At 38.9% G+C, this 18,813-nt stretch overlaps 1 protein-coding gene across 1 annotated transcript in view; it reads left to right on the forward strand.

Annotated features, from left to right (window-relative positions):
* Positions 1 to 18,813, forward strand: part of FAT3 (FAT atypical cadherin 3) — a gene marked incomplete at its 3' end in the record, with an annotated part of 135,613 nt that overhangs the window by 61,311 nt on the left and 55,489 nt on the right. The window contains exons 4-5 of the mRNA XM_008067511.1: positions 3,911 to 4,050; positions 16,660 to 16,935. Coding sequence (XP_008065702.1) covers positions 3,911 to 4,050; positions 16,660 to 16,935 — 416 coding nt within the window. The remainder of the gene's footprint in view (positions 1 to 3,910; positions 4,051 to 16,659; positions 16,936 to 18,813) is intronic.

An 18,813-nucleotide genomic window follows, 5' to 3' on the forward strand; every position in this document is an offset into this window, starting at 1 on the left:
CTCCCTAGGTGGTCACATTTCTCTAACACAAAACACTGAGCCAACGCTCCTGAGAGAAACCATGTTCATGTACCATTTCTAACATAACTGTACTTACCAGGGCGACTCTTACTCCAAGTCATTTGGTTGACATCACTTCTTTTATCCCACCCTACTTCCCTAATTTCATCCCAGTTAGACCTCTCTTTTCTCCATAGCAACAATCCAGTCCATAGGAACACATCTGGTGAGACCAGGGAAATAATAAAACACTTCATATGTTATTAATTATTGTGAGAAAATGAATTTCAAACTAGATTTAGAAGTGATTTTCCTTCCAACCACTGTTTTCTGACCTCCACCTGTTGTCTCCGGCCTTCCATGTAAATACCCTTTTCAGCCAGGTACTGTGCTTGCTTTCACTCCAAGGCAGAACATTACCCATGAGAAAGCTGTCCCTGGTGTTTAGCCTTTCTCCTTAAGTTTGGTGTACATGATGAGGTTCAGCGAACAGCTTGTGCACATCTCCCTGGATTCATTGAGATTCAGCAGCTCGGTGTTCTGGAAGCTGCTCACATCACACCTCCCCCGCCCTTGGTGACTACTAGATGTGGGTTGGTTTTCTTACAATTACACGTGGAGTGGAATGGAATCATATGCTAGGGGAGGGTCCTGGAGGCTTCTCTAATAGGGAAGCTGTGTGATTTTCACCATCAGATCTCTTTAGAGATATTTAAATCATGGCCCGGTGGTTTGCTGCCCAGCACAGTTAAGCAGCGACTGCTGGCTCCAAGTATTTTCAGCCATGTCCCATTTTTAAGCCTCTGAGGACATTTCCACTTGCTAAGTTTAACTTTAGAATCCAGTAGAAATCTAATGTGCCTCTTCTGCTCTTTGTTGAGTCTAACACACCTGTCTTGACCACAAATGGTCCAAGGGAAATGTCCCTGATGTGAATTATCTGTTATGTGGGCTGTTCACAACCTTGCTTTTACCCATCTCTGCCGCACACCCCTGCAGCAACGCTCAGGCTGTGACTTTTCCAGTTCCCCACTCTGTGGAAACTCAGGCCAGCTCGGTGGTGTCCTCCCTCCCCACCCCCACCTTGTGTTTAGCCTAACGCTGCTGCACCAGCACACTTTGGCTTTGCATGCTTTGTTACTGGCTCTGAGGAAGCACACCTTGTTTAACTGGAATGCTGCTAGTGAAAATGGACTCCTTGCATTTGATATTCTCACCCTGGATGATTTGGACATGGTTTCCTAAAAAATGAAATCACCTTTTAGGCTAAAAGGGAACCTGAAAAATGAGACCTGGGGGAGAGATCTGGAGTCATTTGTGAAATGGGATGGTTAAGTGGTGGGTTGTTAAACTGTGTGAGGCTTGATGGTGAACTGCTGGTCTAGATTCTGTGTCCCTTGTCAGAAATTCACTTTAAAACTCAGGGAAGATTTTGTTTTACATGAAATCTCAGTTTAACTAGGAGCAAATATCCTGGAAATGAGTATGAGAGACTGCTAGCTACATTGTAGACCGAAAGATAGCTTTACACTCCCTCTCAAGTGTTCTTTGCTCTGCTTTTCTAATAGTCTGTCCCTCTGTCCCTTTAGAGGCTTCTGGTCTAGAGTATTTTAAACAGTAAAGGTGAATGAGGGACACAAACACACACACAGAGACACGGATACAGGAAGAAAGAACTGTAGAAAATGGCAGCTATAACAGTAGCCAAAAATGTTATTTGATAGAAAAAATAACTTTAAAAAAGCACACAATCTATATGACACATGTAAAATAGTAAATTGTATGCCACTAAGCCCATGAAATGATTATGTATTTCTGAACAGGGCCCTTAGGAAAATGTGAGTCCAAACAGTGAGAGAGAGCCAGTGAGAGCGCCCCATTCAAGCAGCAACTGAAACCTAACTCTATACTTGCCATTCTCTGCATTTTATCCACTAACCTTTAAAAGGGAACAAACTGGAGCTTTATAAATTGCATAATTTTTATTTTGCCTTGACCTACACATTTTCACATTCTAAAATAATCCACATTGGAGGGGGGCTCCTTCCCCCAAACCCCCAAAAAGTCTTGGTCCTCAGACTTAAGAAAGTAAAAATCTCAGTGAAGAAAACATTCTAAAGATGATTCTAAATGTGATGTAATAGCCACCAGAAACAACTTGAGAAGCTGCATTTTCTTCTTTCCTCCTGCACGTCTTATGAGACACTTTTATGTCCTTTCTCTGAAAGCTTTTATAGCAGAGTTTTTTCCAGGATGTACCACTTGATAGCAAATGATTTTTCTTTACTGAGAAGATGGTTGTAAAGACACTTGAGTCGGCCTTTCATCTTATTTCACGGGTTATCAACAGGGGACACTCCCTTTGGATAAGCATTAGCAACCTGAGGCTCGGTTCCCTTCTCAGCAGAGACCCCCCCATCCTATTCTCCAAAGATGTTTTTTCAGATAGCATTTAGTGCTTCTCAGTAAATCAATTAAAGATATTAATTGGAAGATGAGATGTTTTCAAATGAAATTTTTGAAAATGTATATAATCTCCACGCAATTCTCTGGTACCCTTGTATCTCCATAACTTTAATTAAATGTCAAGGGCAATTATATTCTCTCTTGCAATTAAATAATCTTAAGTGTATGTAACAGCTGCAAGCAATAAGTATTTGAAATATATGTGGCTAGGGGTGTTTTATTTAAACCATATTATTTATTTCATGTCACTGTACATCCATTTCTAGTACTTCAGGTAAAATTTCCTTTCTCTTAACTGATCTCTCATTTATAATTATAATAAAAGAGACATGTGTTGCTCGTTGATCAGCAAAATGAAATACAAAGAATGCAGAATATAAGAAAAATCGAAGTTACTTTTCTAAAATATGAAATTCATTAAATGCATTGCTTTATAAAATTACTGTCCAAGAACAAAGCCAATACCGTGAAATGTCAGATTCAAATAAATAAAGCTTGTGAACATGTACTCATGGCTAATTAAAATTATTCCAGCATTTATAGCATTATCTTCTCTTTCCCTTAAAATATTTATATTTATATTTCATTTAGAAAAATCATAAACCACACTGGTCCACAGAGTTGATCCGCTGAGATTTCAGCAATGGCAGTGTTCTCTAAAGCACACCAACGTTAGATGGAACTATCCCTGGCTTGGGGGAAAGTATAGTTTTTGAAACTTCTATAAACATTGTTTCATACATTGGCATTACATAAGCTGATTTTTCCCTTGCCTTTTTTCCCAGTTTCGTTTTGTGAATCTCCCATAAACTTGCTACTTTTATAGGAGAAAAATAATTTACAGTCAAGTTGGCAAAATAAGGATTTCTATAAACATTACAACTTGCAGATACAGACCATTTAATATGACATTTAAATTTTTTTGCTTTTTCTGACTTTTTAGAATTTATAATTTTATTTCTGACATCTAATTGAGGGAATCTGAATTCTAACAGCAAAATGTTTACCATCAATCCTGGAACAGATTTTAAATGTCTACTCATTTTATGACTATTTGTTTACTTAGAATTTAATCTACTTTGGAAAAAACAAAAATATCTACAAATTTCTAACACAGAAGCCACAGGAGTTAGGGGGCCTTTTGGTTTCTTACTAAATATTTTATGGAGTCATTGATGCTTCACTACTCTAACATTACTGCTGAGGTTTTACTTTGCAATTCATTCTTTCTTGGTGACATTTGTTATACGCTGTAGAGGCTGTCTTTTGAAATATGAATTAAGTTAGAAATAAAGAGATCCCATTTAAGATGTACAAAATTGAGCCATAGGGACACCTGTCAAAAATATTTCCATGTAAGAGCTCCCTTTAAAGATATATGCTTTAATACATGTAATAACTTCTCAGATATGCTAATTTCATGTTGTTTCTGTGAAATCATCAGGGGGGAATTTTGACAGCTCTTTTGACGCAGAGAAAGGTGTTGGGACAATTGTCATCGCAAAACCTTTGGACGCAGAGCAGAGGTCCATTTATAATATGAGTGTGGAAGTCACCGATGGGACAAATGTTGCTGTCACTCAGGTGAGATGTTAAATTACTGAACAGCAGGAATACCGAAAGATCTGCTAAAGTCAGGGGTGCACGCAATGAAAAAATGCAGCGAAAGTAATAAATTGAGACTATGGGTTTCTAGTGTTTAAAAACAATCGGAGAACAACCTAGAAGAAAGATTCTAACAATGGTGTCATATAACTTAGCTGCCTCTTTTGAGAAGTTGTTATGTTCGTGTGAGGAAAAGTGATACATGTTTGATCAATTGCTGTAGACTATCTCTTGTCAACAGTCAACTCTCCTTAAATTTACCAAAAGGGGGACATCTGCGTTATCTGAATTAACACACCAAGTTATTCTTTTCCTCCTCTTTTTTTTCCAGTCACAGCAAGTTGAAACTAGAGAACACCAAAGAGTCCAAATTCATTTTATAAACAAGATAAGTCACACAGCACATCCAAGGTCACACAGCCTTAATAATGAACAAGAACTGGAATCTGGGCATCCTGGCCCTTTTCTCCCATGAGCTGCATACCTGCAACTCTTGGTGAGGCTGTAGGTTAATTCCTGGTTGTGGGAAGAGGCTAAAGACACTAGTGACTGGACCTCAGCATAGAGATCAGGTTGAGGCCCACTCCTACGCGCTACAACTGAGGTGCACATGAAGGTGTTTTGAGAGCCAGAAGGGGGAGGAGATCTCTGGGCTTATGGACATGTGGCAGATTTGCCCTACATAAGAGGATGTCTTTTGCTTTGCGTTGTAACTAGAGACCTCGGCAGTTGTGGCTGGTGTGCATGTAGCACGTCATACATGCATCTGCTAGTACCTTACTTCTTCCTGCTTCCCTTTGCTGTTCCCATGACCCCAGAAGGCATCACTAAGGGATCAAGGGTTGGTTTTTTTTGTTTGTTTGTTTTGTCTGCTGAGCCCAAATATGTCCTCAGCATCCTTCTCAACATAATGCTTCAGGTAGTGCAGATGAAATTTTTGCCAACCCTGAAGCAAGCAAGTGTTGATTTATTTTAAATATAACATAAGCTTTTGTAATTAGGTAGTTTTAAAAGGGGAGGGGGGAGTGTTTCATGTGCTTGTCTAGTCAGCAGCCTCTTAGTTTGAAACTGCTTCAAAGATGCAATGAAATCCTTTTTTTTTTTTTTTTGAGTCTATTTGTAATCATAGAAATGTAAAATTTGAAGAAAATAAGGTTCATTTTAGTATACCCTTTTACTTTTCATCCAAATAAAATGAAACCCCAGCAAGGAGAAGTGACTTCACATAGTAAGGCAGCTGATGTATGACAATACTGATCCTTCAGCCTGTGTCCTTTCCTGGTAAGTAGGCTGACCTTATTACCTCATTTGCCTTTAAGAGCCCCACCAACATCTGTTGCACTGGCATAATTTTTAAAAATCTTTTTTACTTTTAGAGACAAGGTCTCACTCTTGTCACCCAGGCTTGTGTGCAGTGGCATAATTATAGCTCACTGTAGCCTTGAGTTCCTGGGTTCAAACAATTCTTCCTCCTCAATTCCCCAAGAAGATAAGACTACAGGCACATGTAACCATGCTTGGCTAATTTATTATTATTATTATTATTATTACTGTAGATATGAGGTCTTGCTATGTTGCCCAGGCTAGTCTTGATCACCTGGCCTTAAACAATCCTCCTGCCTCAGTTTCCCAAAGCACTAGGATTACAGGTGTGAGCCACTGTGCCTCGCCCTGGCATGATTATTAATAGTACCCTATTCACTCCCAAAATTTCCCCCTTTGGGAAAAAAGATTATATGGTCACCCTACCTAAAACCAAAGTTTTAGGGTATTGTCAGAACTAAAATATAGACCCGTGCAAAAGACCCCATGACTGAAGTCCTACAGGAAACACACAATCTAAGAGCACATCCCCAAGACTAATGCAAAACAACCCACCTGCAGCATTGCTCAGTCTTTAGGGCTAATTCACTTTCAATATGAATTTGTTAGCTCTGTCTGAGCATATTCAACGTTGACGTTTTAGTGCCACTTAAAAACATAGTACATAATTGAGTAAAATACAAATAAAGCATGGAATCATATTCATTTCTAGACTTTTATTTAGAGTTTTATAACAATTGAATTAAAGGATATTCGCTGTACACAGTATGTTACAGATATTTTAAAAATTAAATATTTTTAATATGAGTGAATAAATAGTGGATACTGCATATTCAACAGATTTCGTATTATAAGTATACTGGATCTCCAAAGCACACAACTAATTATGCTAATTAACAATTAAAAATTTAAATTTTTGATGAAACTTTTATTTTAGAATTTTATTAGGACCAAGTGAGAAATAACTTAACAGCATTTGCTCTACAAATATTTCTTGAGTTCATATGTGCTGGGAGCTGTACTGAGTGCTAGATATTAGCTCACAGTGATCTAGAGTTTTGAACCTAGATGACTGATACGTACTTATTTTTAAAAAGTTAATATTGGGCCAGGCACTCTAATCCCAGCACCAAGGCAAGAGGATTGCCTGAGCCCAGGGGTTTGCGACCAGTCTGGGCAACTTGATGAGACCCCATATCTACAATAAATTTTAAAAAAATTAGCTGGGGGTGGTAGTGCGAGCCTGTAGTTCCAGCTACTTGGAAGGCTGAGGCAGAAGGATTGCCTGAGCCCAGTAGGTTGATGCTGGGGTGGCCATGAGCATACCACTGCACTCCAGTCTGGGCAACGGAGTAAGACTCCAACTCAAAAAAAGAAAAAAGTTAATATGGAAACATACATTACAAGACTTTGAATGCACACACAGTTTGAGTCCCATTTTTGTTGATTTTATTTCAGACTGGTATATAGACTTCTCTCCAGAGCAGTTGAAGGTCACTCTTGTCAGGGCCAAGATAAGGAAGTTCATAAAGCGTGGTTTATCAAAAAGCATCCAAGTCACTCTATGTCTCCAGAGCCATGACCTTCTTAAGAAGTGAAAACTAACAGCTTCCAGAGTATAAACATGTATGTCATCATTATTACCACCAGAAAACCATTTCTGTGTCTACTGAGTTATCTCAGGGACTGACCACCTCACCAGCCTTTGACAATCCAGGCCTCGCTCACAGTCTTCACAGCCTCTATGGCACTGGTGACAGGAACAGTTCAGTGTCATGAACATTTTTACAAAAGGATTTTTGGTAAATAAAAGGCATTCCAGATTTCTTTTAGAAGCCACTAAAACATGTTTCAATACATGACCATAGGCAACTTAATGATTCTACCATCAAACAGATAGGCTTCACCATGTAACTAAAGTCCTGTAGCCCAAAACAATTGTTCACTTTTCCTTTGGGAACTTTTCTCTACCTTGTTCATTTGAATCATAAAACATGGTATGACACAGGCTTCAAACCAGCCATAAACAACATGTTGCATTTTACTTCAGCAATATCAAATAAATCAGAACTGTAGTGTTTCTGTGTCTACTCGAAACCCTTTCTTCATCTTCAGTTTTGTCCTGTTCTCCCAACTCTCCCAGGATTCATGTGCCTCAGAGCTACAGTATCTGATGATGAATAGACTTTTTTTTTTTACTAAGATTCCCCAGTGTGAGTACAGAATGTAAAAAGATCCTGTGGGTTTCCAGTTATGAAGACTCAGAGGAACTGATTACAAGAACAGAGTGTCCCAGCATGGACAAGATGGATGAAGTCCTCTGCATAAACTGGCTCTGTATGCTGTGAGGGGTGTTGCTCTTTTACAACATAGCAGAGTATTCGGCAACGGAGTCATTGTAGCAGACAGAATTTGTGTCCTAGCTCCAAATCTGCCATTAGTCACTGAGTCACCTAACTTCTCTGCACCCTGGTCTCTGTCTGTAAAATGAAGGTGCTAATGCCTACATCATGAGAATTGCTGTGAGGATGACAGGAGTTTATGCGTATTCAAAGTATGAGCACGAAATCTAAATGTCGGAAGGACTCAGTAAATATTCACTACTGCTACTCTTTCTATTCCTACCATCCCTTAGCCTCTCTGAGCATTTGTGACACAGGGTCTGGCCCTCAGATTGTCATGAAAAATAAATGAATGCCTGAGACAGAGCTCTGAGGAGGAGGAGGATTCAATGGCTGCATCTCAGGCTTTTGTGAGGACTGTTCTGAATACTTTCTGACATCCTGAGGTGAAAAGTGCAAGACAGTACCTTCATGCACCCTCAGTGCAGATAGCCAATGGGCAACCAGGTAGAATATGTCAAAGATTCTGTGACCATCTAGACATGGGGTGTATTAGAGGCTTTTTCTCATTCTTCGGGGCCTTCCCAGGATGGCCACCATTGGTCACTCTTTGATAGTGTTCTCTTTACCTAAAGCCAACCTGCATTTTTTGTGCTTTCTATGTTCCAATGATTACCCCAAGTTTTAAAAGTCACATCATTTTCTGCACATACAATGTCATGGAATGGCAGCAGAAGTTTATGAGCTGGAAGTAGCCTCTCTCTAGGCCACAGAGTGAATAATGTTCTCTGGAGTGAGTTTAACCAGCACCCTCACTCTTTCTTGTTCAGACCCCTGCCCCACCTCTAATCTCTGCTATTTCTAACAAGCCAGCGCAAACAAGTAAACTCTCCATGATAGTTTGAAGTCTCAGAGGTCCTTGAAACCTATGTATTTGTTTATAAATTTTGGCAAAGTCCATGGTTTCTATCAGGTGTTCAAAAAGATACATAGTCTTAAAATGGTTAAGATAAACTAACTCCTTAACACTTTTTCATTAGCTAGCAACTCTAGTCAAAAATTGAAACATGCAGCCACCCACCCTTCCTAGGAAACACACACCTGAGGAGGTCATTAGTTCCACAAAGGCTTCCCAGCTCTGGAGAATGGGCTAACTGATTTCCTTGGTGTTTTAAAGAACTATTGTTCTGGGTTAAGAAAGAGACTAAGTTTGTCCACCAAAGCCTTGGATAGCAAACAGGAGGTTAACAACCTTCAAGGAATTTTAAAAAATAGATATAGCTTCCTGTAGTGGTGGCTCATGCCTATAATCCCGGCACTTTGGGAGGCAGAGGTGAGAGGATTGCCTGAGCCTAGGGATTTGAGGCCAGCCTGGGCAACTCAGCAAGACTTCATCTCTGCAATAAATTAAAAAATTAGCTGGGTGCAGGGGTGAGCACCTATAGTTTCAGCTACTTGGAAGGCTGAGGTGGAAGGATCTACTGAGCCCAGCAGGTCGATGCTGCAGTAGCTACGAGCTTGCCACTACACTCCAGCCTGGGTGACAGTGTGAGACTCCAACTCAAAAAAAAAAAAAAGTCCTCAAAAAGGAACATTTTACCAATGTGGAAGAGGTGAAACAAAAAAGTGGCAGAAGCACCAAAAGGCAGCAAAACTGATGAGTTCAAGAAACTATTTTGAACAGTGACAAAGGCATCTTGATAGGTATATTTCATCAAATGAAGAGTACTTTGAAGTTTAAACATGTAAAAATAAACATACAATTTTTCATGAGTAAATTCTGGGTTTGTTTGGGTTTTTCCATACATAATTTAATTCACTAGTGAAAGCATCTGGTGCAATGGAAGGAGCACTGACCTAGAATCAGGTAACCCAAGTTCAAGTCAGCACTTAACCAACTGCTGTCTGTGCTGCCTGCCACAGGTCTCTCCAAGGCTCTGTTCTTCTGCAGACTGAGGTTAAGAACTTACATGCATCACAGGTTGTTGGAAGAATGAAATAAACTATCGTGAGAAGGTTTTTGGAATCTATGATGTGCTGGACACATGCAGGCTTTATCAATAAATCTTGTTTCTCAATTAAAATTACCTATAAAATATGCGTGTGACTTTTATTGTTATTCATGAAAGACAGCAGAGAAAGTCATGCCCAAATAATAATCTAAAAGTTACACTGATTTGATTCAGGGACTCATGATGTATGATTTTGTGATTTTAATGTTTCTCTTATCAAGCCATACTTTGGATTTAAAAAGATAGGAAAATCAGCTTGTGTTTGTATGTTCTGCAGCCAAACCTGAGATTAAAAATCTCGTTCAGATCATCTCCAGAATGCTTAAGCCTCACAAAGGCAATTAACTGAGACTGGTATAGTCTTTAGGCCACAGGTTCTGCATTCACTGGGGCTAGCTGGGCTGTGACCTGCGTTCCTAAGGTTAGCCTTGACTTTTAATGCTGTGAGTATCCATGTCTTCTGTTTCTAAGTGCTGGGTCTGGAGTTCCTAAGAGGCCTGCTTTCTTAAAAAGAGTATTTTACCTGGAAGATTGAGACTTTGTCTCTTCCCTTCCTTTCACCCTGAACTTGCTTAAAAAGGGGAAAAAAAGCAAATCCCTTTTTGCTACAACTGCTCTATGATTACCTGGATCAAGGGACTCCCAGGGGACAAATACCTTATCAAAGGTTTTTTTTTTCATCCTTTTAGTGTCATCTGCCTCATAGCAAATGAAAAAGACGGTGGCCCAAAGCTTCCTTGTATATTTAGATTAGGAAAATGCATAATTGTACACGGATAAAATAAGGCAGCAAGCCAACTCTTCAAATGTGAGATGAAATTTTTGTTTTAAAAAAAAGATAAAATTTCACTGTATGTAATAGATCTGTTCCTGACAACTTATAAAGAAATCAATTTTTGAAAATGGATTCCAATTTTAAGTGCAGCAAGGGAATTTTCTATTTAAAATTATCTCATAATTAATGTTCTTGAGTTGAGAATGGAATCAGTTACCTATTTTGTAAGTTAGGATTTCTCTATGGCAAAGTACATAATGTTTGCACACGTCATACATAATAAATGTGACGTGCATTTATTCTTTATGTGTAGGTCACTTAAATGCTCATGGAAATGGCATGAAAGGATGAACGCAGGATTGGCTCCACAGGCCCTGGGCTTGAGTCTGCCCTTGCTGTTGTGACTTGGGGCACACTCCTAGTTTCTTGATTCTCCTGGGCTAATAAAGTCCCGGAAATGAATATGACAGGCATATATAAACTGTAAAACAACAGGCTGATGGAATTTTCTACTTATACACTCAAAAGCAAACTTGTAAGATTGAAGAGAATAAATACAAGGACTATCACCCTTGAAGTCACAACTCTAGAGTGTTTTAAATATGACTTTGAAATGCCAGCAGAGGCATAAGAGAATTTCAGTAATTTAGGGCTTAATTGATTCTAATAAAAGACAGAACCTTCACCCTACAGCTCACCCCATGGACATATCTTACCAGTACCCTTGTAAAGCAGAGCTTGGCACCTCCCCAGACTCAGCTGAGACGAGCCTACAAAACCTAGTGTTTGTGGTGGGCAGCATTGAAACCGGGTCAGAAAAGGCCCCCTATATTCGGTTTCCTCCTGCTTTGATTTCATTGTACTTCCTTAGGCATTTCAATTACCGTTTTGAACACAACATCTTTGAGAGTTACTTTGCTTTGTTTGTTAGTTCAGGAGCTCACAAATGGCCCCAACTGTGGGAAATAAAAAGCAAATGAGGAGAAGGAAGTCTTTTACCGAGAAACACTTGTTCTGACTGTAGATTAGGCTCAGGACAAAGCAAGCAGAAAGAGGCAAGCTTTTCAAGAGCCCATCAACTTTGAAACTTCCTGAAGGTCAGAGCAAGCTTGCTGGCAGGAAAGGCTTTTTTATCCTGTTAATATAACTGAACACAAATATTTTAGCATCTTGATGAAGTTAACTTGAACTTTTTAAAGAAAAGAATTGACATTCAAAGAATCGTGTAGGTTCTGCAAATACAGTGGAGATAAAAACAATACCCAAAACTCTATCAACACACTTCTCAATCCTTTTCTATCACAAACTATGGAGCAAAGTTTGTCCCATGTCAGGCTTCCACCCAGAGTAAGTCATCCTGACACAAAGATGGTAGCACCACCCCTTATCTTGCACTGAAGAAAGGTATATCTATACCAAAGTGAGTGATAGTGCAACATTTACATAGATAACCTTGTGGTTGCTTTTATTTTTTAAAGTAAACAATTTTCTGGTATGCAGCCAAACACTAGCATATTATTTAATGGAGGATCATTAGAGGATTTTCTATTAGTCAGAAATAAGACAAGAGCATCACTGTGTTCACTGCTACTTAATATCATACTGTATTAGCCAATGCAATTAGACACGATAAAGCAATCTGTGTTGTAAAGAAAAAGGTAAAACTATCTTTGCATGTAATAAAACTATATATCTGAAAAACTCAGGTGAGCAAGTGGAAAAACTACTATAAATGATAGGAAAATGTGGTAAAATAACAGATTATAAATTTAACATATAAAAATCAATAACCTACATGTATATATATGACCAAAAAAGTGAAAAGATATACTGGAAAAGGAGATGCCATTTAGGGTAGCACTTTAAGAAGTGTTCAAACCCTGTTTAAGGAAAACTAAAACTTCCCTGAAAAACAAAACAGTAGATTGAACAAATGAAAAAAGACAAACCATAGTCTTGAATGGGAAGATTACATTAAAAAGTAGTCAATTCTCCTTTAGTTAATCTGTGCTTTTATCACACTTCCAGTTAAAAACCCTACCAAGTTTCAGGTACTACAAGTTCATTAGGAAGAACAACAAGCAAGAATGGTCAGGAAAACCCTGAAAAATAACACAAAGAGGCCCTGGCTTTTCCAAATATTAAAATATACTGCAAAACCTCTATAATTAAAGCATTTAGGTACTGGTGCACGAAAAGGCAAATGAACCAATGGGGCAGAATAGAGAATTCAGAAATAAATGAACTGCTTATGTAGATATAGTATATAATGAAGGTGGCTTCTCAAACCAGTGGAAAGTGATGGTCTTCGAAAACTGTATTGAAAGAGATAAAAAGTCATAGGAAAAATCATCACATAACAAACCAGGAACAATTCCAAATGGATTAGAGATGTAAATGAAAGAAAAGGAAACATACAAATACTTATCTTTTTAAAAGTGGATGCGTTCATTTATAACCTGGAAGCGCAGAAAATATTCTAAAGTATGTCTTATCCAGAAGTAATAAGGAAAAAGACTGATGGATTCAACTTTCATGGTAAGATAAAACACATGACCATGAGCAAAATAAAATAAATGAAAAAATTGAAAACATTTGCAATTTATATCACCAAACTTCCAAAAATACAGAGGAAAGAGGCCATCTAACTCCTAGAAGAATGAGCTGATATATAAATAGTTTGACAGAAAAAGGAAGACAAATGACTCAACTTATGAAAAGATGCTCAATCTCACTCAAAATAAGAGAAAGGCAAACTGAAACTACACAGATTGGCAAGAAAGCCAGGAGTCTGACCACAGATTCTGTTGGCAAGGCTATGAAAGACTGTCATTCTTATATACTATTATGGGAATGCAAAATGAGAAAACCTTTGGGTAGGGGAAATATAGGAACATTTAACAAAACTATATAAACACCTATCCTTTTATCCAGCAATCTCAATTTTAGGGTCCTAATATATGCTAGCAAAAATGTGAAAGTCATGGGCACAGGACTCTTCCTTGCACACATCATAAGAGCAGGAATTGGAAACATCTTTTTTTTTTTTTTTTTTTTTTTTTTTTTGAGTTGGAGTCTCACTCTGTCACCCAGACTGGAGTGCAATGGCCGCTCCCGGCCACCACAGCCTTGACCTGCTGGGCTCCGGCGATCCTTCTGCCTCAGTCTTCCAAGTAGCTGGAACTACAGGCATGTGCTACCACGCCCGTCTAATTTTTGGTTTATTGTAGAGATGAGGTCTCGCCAAGTTGCCCAGGCGGGTCTCGAACCCGCGGGCTCAGGCAAGGAAACATCTTAAATGATCACCAGTATAGGACTAGATGAATTGGTTACCAAGCATCTGCTCACTGGAAGAGTATCTCTACTGCTGAGGTGTTCTCTTCAGGATCTAAGACAAGGTTTCTCAGCAGCAACACCGTTGACATTTGGGGTCAGATAGTTCTTTGTTGTGTGGACTGTCTTATGCTTTGTAGGATGTTTAGAGACATCCCTGACCTCTACCCACAAGATGTCAGTAACACTCCTCCTCCCCATGTGTCAACCAAAAATATCTCCAAACACTGCCAGATGTTCCCTGGGAGAAAAAAATTTACCCATTAAGAACCAATATTAACGTTATCTTAATTGTAATTATAATGTTAATGTAACTGCAGTGTTAAGTGAAATAGCATGGTGGGGGGAAGTGCATACAGTATGTTTATATTAACAAAATAATAAGAAAGGGATTGGCAGTAGTGGGAAACTGTCAGGGGAGGAGGGTGGGATTGGCAATTGAGGGAAACTGCTAGGGGAGGGAGGGGCATACCTCATTAACAAGGGTACCTATATAATCAATGTTTGTGTACCCAACCCTGAATTGTACCCCACATCTTTATTTTTTTTTTAAATGGATGGGTAGACCATAATGTTAAAAAAATTATCTGTAGGAGAAGACGGGAACAGAGTGAAGGGGAGGGGTATAGAAGCGAATCTTCTTTGAAACTTTTTTGTAAATTTGACTTTGGTACATTTGCATATAATATGAAATTAAATTAAATATTAAAAAGCAGTCTAAAATTTTAACATAAGAGGAAGCAAATGATTTTAATGTGTTTCCAGTTGGTGGCAAATCTATACAGAGAAGAACTATCCTAAGTGACTTTAAACACACTAATTTAACTATGTATTTCCAGAAAGGTAAATTCTAAGAATAAAAAGAAATGCAAAGTAGTATTAACTCATTTTGAATTATTATAATTGTAATGTGATTATAATAAGAATGTTGGTGTTGTTATTTTGAGGATTTTGTGCATGTATAAGGCAATGAATAATTATAATGATGTAATTAAGCATAAGTCATTTCAGCACGGGAAAATGGAGATACAAATGTAAAACAATAAAATTAAGTACAAACCTTTATACTCTAATTTTGAGTTAGAAGTAGCAGTGTGAACTGATTTTTTTAATTAAACACAAACCTTTCCTGACTCTGCCCAATGAATAAAATCAAAATATAGCAGCCAATCCAGTAGCAATAAGCATTTCTAGCACTAGATCATGGTCTTCAAATACCATTTCTAATTTAAAAAGAAACCAAATCCTTTTGGAGAAATGGGTAGTTAAAAATTGGGACAGAAAATGTATAAGGCAACTCTGGGAAAAGTTGCTATTAGCAATTGTCAGAGAGCAAGGAGTTATCAAAGAGGACTAGGGTTGTATCAAAAGATCTCAAGAACCAACCAGAAGAGGCTAAACTGGTCAATGTAAAGTTATTTGCGCATCAATAAATCAATAAATATAATGACTACTATGGACAGAAATGTATCAGTTGTGATTAAATTCATGAGTTCATCGTAATGCTTGAAAAAGAATACGACATTGGTCACTTTAGGAGGAAGTAAAACACCAACTTATTCTTTCAAAATGATAAAAATATTTATCCTGCCTTTCTATATGAAGTATACTTCAGAGTATACTTCAATGCTTCCAGTTGAGCATTGCTTTACTTTTAAAGTAGAGTTTGCCTAGTTCACACAGTTGGGAAGTAGAGATTAATAAGAAACATACTTCAGAATAACTAAATAGTTGAGAAATTTCTTTTTACAGTGCTATTCCTGCTAAAAAATGAAGAAGAAAATCATAGACTATTACCATTTTGAAATTTTTAACGAATTAATGTTATATATGTAAAATAGCCAATGGTTGCTAGTATCACAGAACTAAAATGAGAACCAGATGTTATATATCTCCAAATGGAAGTAGATTCATGAAGGATTTTTGTCAAAAAAAAAAAAAAGAAGAAGAAAATTGAACCTGTATCTTTACCAAGCCTCCTAAATCAAACCAGTAACTAATAAGAAATATGGGGAGCAGAGGGACATGCAGAACAAAACCATAGAGATACTGCACAAAATTCAGACTCGGGAACTGAAGAGAAAATGTACCACTGCGTTCTGGTCTGGGTGACAGAGTGAGACCTTGTTTCTATAAAGAGGAAAAAGAAGGAAAGAAAGAGGGAGCGGGGGAGGGAGGAAGAAAAAGAAGGAAGGCGGGAGGGAGAGAAGAAGGGAGGGAAGAAGAGAACAATCTGGAAGCATATCTTAGCTATCAGCTATCATTAGTGCCATGAACTTTGCTAGGCACCGCCCATCTGAAGAATGACCAGAGTGCGTGGACACTGACCTTGAAAAGTTGGGACTACTATGACTTCACCTCTGTCCTTTCCTTTGCCTCCTCTTTGCTCCTTTTCCCATTCTGTCACTGCCTCCACAGAGGCACTAAGAGAAGTACAATGACAAGAGCTTAAAGTAGGAACCTGTGTTGTAGGAACTTAACACAGCAAGGTCACCTTGTGATCATTTACATTGTGCCTCTAGGAATTCTGTGGGATTGTCTTCTTCAGGTGGTCATCTCAGCTATTCAATTAACAGTGAGAACACTGATCAGCTCATAGTTTATGTTCCCACTAATATGACTGCTGAGTTTATTGTCGGCCTCTAATTATGGTGTGTTTTTGTAAGAGAGCTTCCTACACGTTGAGATCACTGCTAGAAGCTAAACTTCCAGGACAACACGGAGAGGAAAAAAGAGAGGGGTTTCTCTTATGCGCAGTGAGCACTTCGTGTGAGTCATCACTCTTGTCTTCTTTTAACTGTAGGTATTTATCAAAGTGCTGGATAATAATGATAACGGCCCAGAGTTCTCTCAGCCGAGCTACGACGTGACAGTCTCTGAGGATGTGCTTCCTGACACCGAGATCCTGCAGATTGAAGCCACAGATCGAGACGAGAAGCACAAGCTGAGCTACACGGTCCATAGCAGCATCGACGCTGGCAGCATGAGGAAGTTCCGGATTGATCCTAGCACTGGTGTGCTCTCCACAGCTGAAAGACTGGACCATGAGGCCCAGGACAAGCACATTCTCAATGTCATGGTAGGACCAGACTGCTCATCTGCTCTCCTGGCAATGTCACTGACCATTCAACTGACACACCCTAGTTTGCAAAAGGCAGGGCCCCTGTGTTTGTAAGGAGTAATAAATCTGGTATTTTCACAGACAGGTTGCATTCATCTTTGCCTTTTTATTTCAATGAAGAAGTACTGGTATGAGATAGCAACTCCATATTTTTGCCAAACTGAAATGTTAGATGATTTTTGCAGGTGATGGCTGCTCCGTAAATGCTGCTGACAGACTGACTTGAGAGGAAGGAACAGGCATGTCACTAGGTTCAGTGTCGATTTGTGGAAAAGATGTTAATCACAAAGTAGTCATTTGCTCAACCTATGCAATGCTCAGTCCTTGGAAGCGTTTAGGGAACATTTGTTACTCACTCTACTGGCGTTGGACCTCGTAGTAAACACTGGCCCACAGAAGAGGTCTCAGAACACATGGAAGACTGCAGAGAATGTCTGACCTGAATTTGTGTTCATGGGACCTCCAAATTATGTAGGAGAATTGCTTTACTTTTAAAGTGGAGTTTGCCTAGTTTACACAGTTGGGAAGTAGAGATTAATAAGAAATACCTTCTATTAACTTTCAACCTAAAAGCTGACCCTTTAGCCTCCAAAAACCTCATGGGTACTGCCTGTCAGAGCCCTCACTGTTGTCCTTAAGACAAGGTAGGATGACAGAGGCTTAATCTTGTGCACAGATTGACTTCAAAATGTCTACTAAGATGCTACAGATTCCCATGCAGCCGAAAGTGGTTTTCCACTGTGCACTACTCTTCCCTCAGGAGACTAGAAATCTCTGGGCAAGAGGAAACATGAGTATCATAACCTACACTATGATTTCTGTCTAAGACCCCAGAAACAGCAGAGGTGACTCACAGAGGTCTTCTGATCATACCTCTGACCCTTCATTCATTCATTCAGCTTACATTTCTTGAGCACCTGCTGTACCCCAACCACTCTTATAGGCACCGGGGATATGCAAAAAACAAATAAGTCCCTGCACCTGGGGAGCTTACATGCAGTTGGAACTGACCTAGAGTTTAATCATCCCAAATAAAGAGTTCAGGCTTGTCCTTGGGTGTGGCAGCCTAGTCTAGACAGGGAAAGTCAGCACACTCATTGGGTTGATTTTGCATGTGTTTTCAAGGGCAGAAGCCTTGTGCTCACGACTAACTACATTCTCATGGACCTTCAAGTCATTTCTGTTCATTCTTTCTTTAATAAACTCAGAATTCAATTTGGTCACGCTCTACCATTTGACATTTATGTAATTGAATATATAGAGCAAGGCAACTCCTTCAGGCTGCCTTTCTCCAGGCTGAGCCATTTTAGCCATTGTCCTCATTCCTCAGAGGCACTAATTCTGGAAACCCTTTTCTCTTTGTTGGTTCCTCTTGGTACATTTTCTTATTTCTTCACCTCTCTCTGCAGTTATAGAGTCTAAAATTGAATAAGCCAAGAGCAAATATTTGATTAGTACTACATCAAATTATAGCAAAACCTTGTAGTTAAAGAATTGTTTGCAAACTTCTGCCATATGCAAATCAAGTGCTATCAAGCACTGCCAAGCAAAGTTCCTTGGTGCAATTACAATGAGGGTCTCAATGTTAGAAACTAAGATTTGGTCATCTTCCTGGTAGTCGGAGTTCTCAGCTGTAGGCCTTTATGTACACTGGCTCTTGCTGCCTCACAGTATCGCATTCTACTGCCACCACTACTTTGCTACTTCTTACCTCTCCAGGAAGCCAAATGCTGGAATGGATTCTTCTTCCTCCTCACACTGAGAACACATGTAATATGTCCCATGCAGGCACTTACCCTTGGGCCTTATACCTGTCTGTGTACTTATTTGTATTCC

This window comes from Carlito syrichta, unplaced genomic scaffold (genome assembly GCF_000164805.1).
Source record: "Carlito syrichta isolate Samal-C Ts95f unplaced genomic scaffold, Tarsius_syrichta-2.0.1 Scaffold106985, whole genome shotgun sequence".
NCBI classification, from domain to species: domain Eukaryota; kingdom Metazoa; phylum Chordata; class Mammalia; order Primates; family Tarsiidae; genus Carlito; species Carlito syrichta.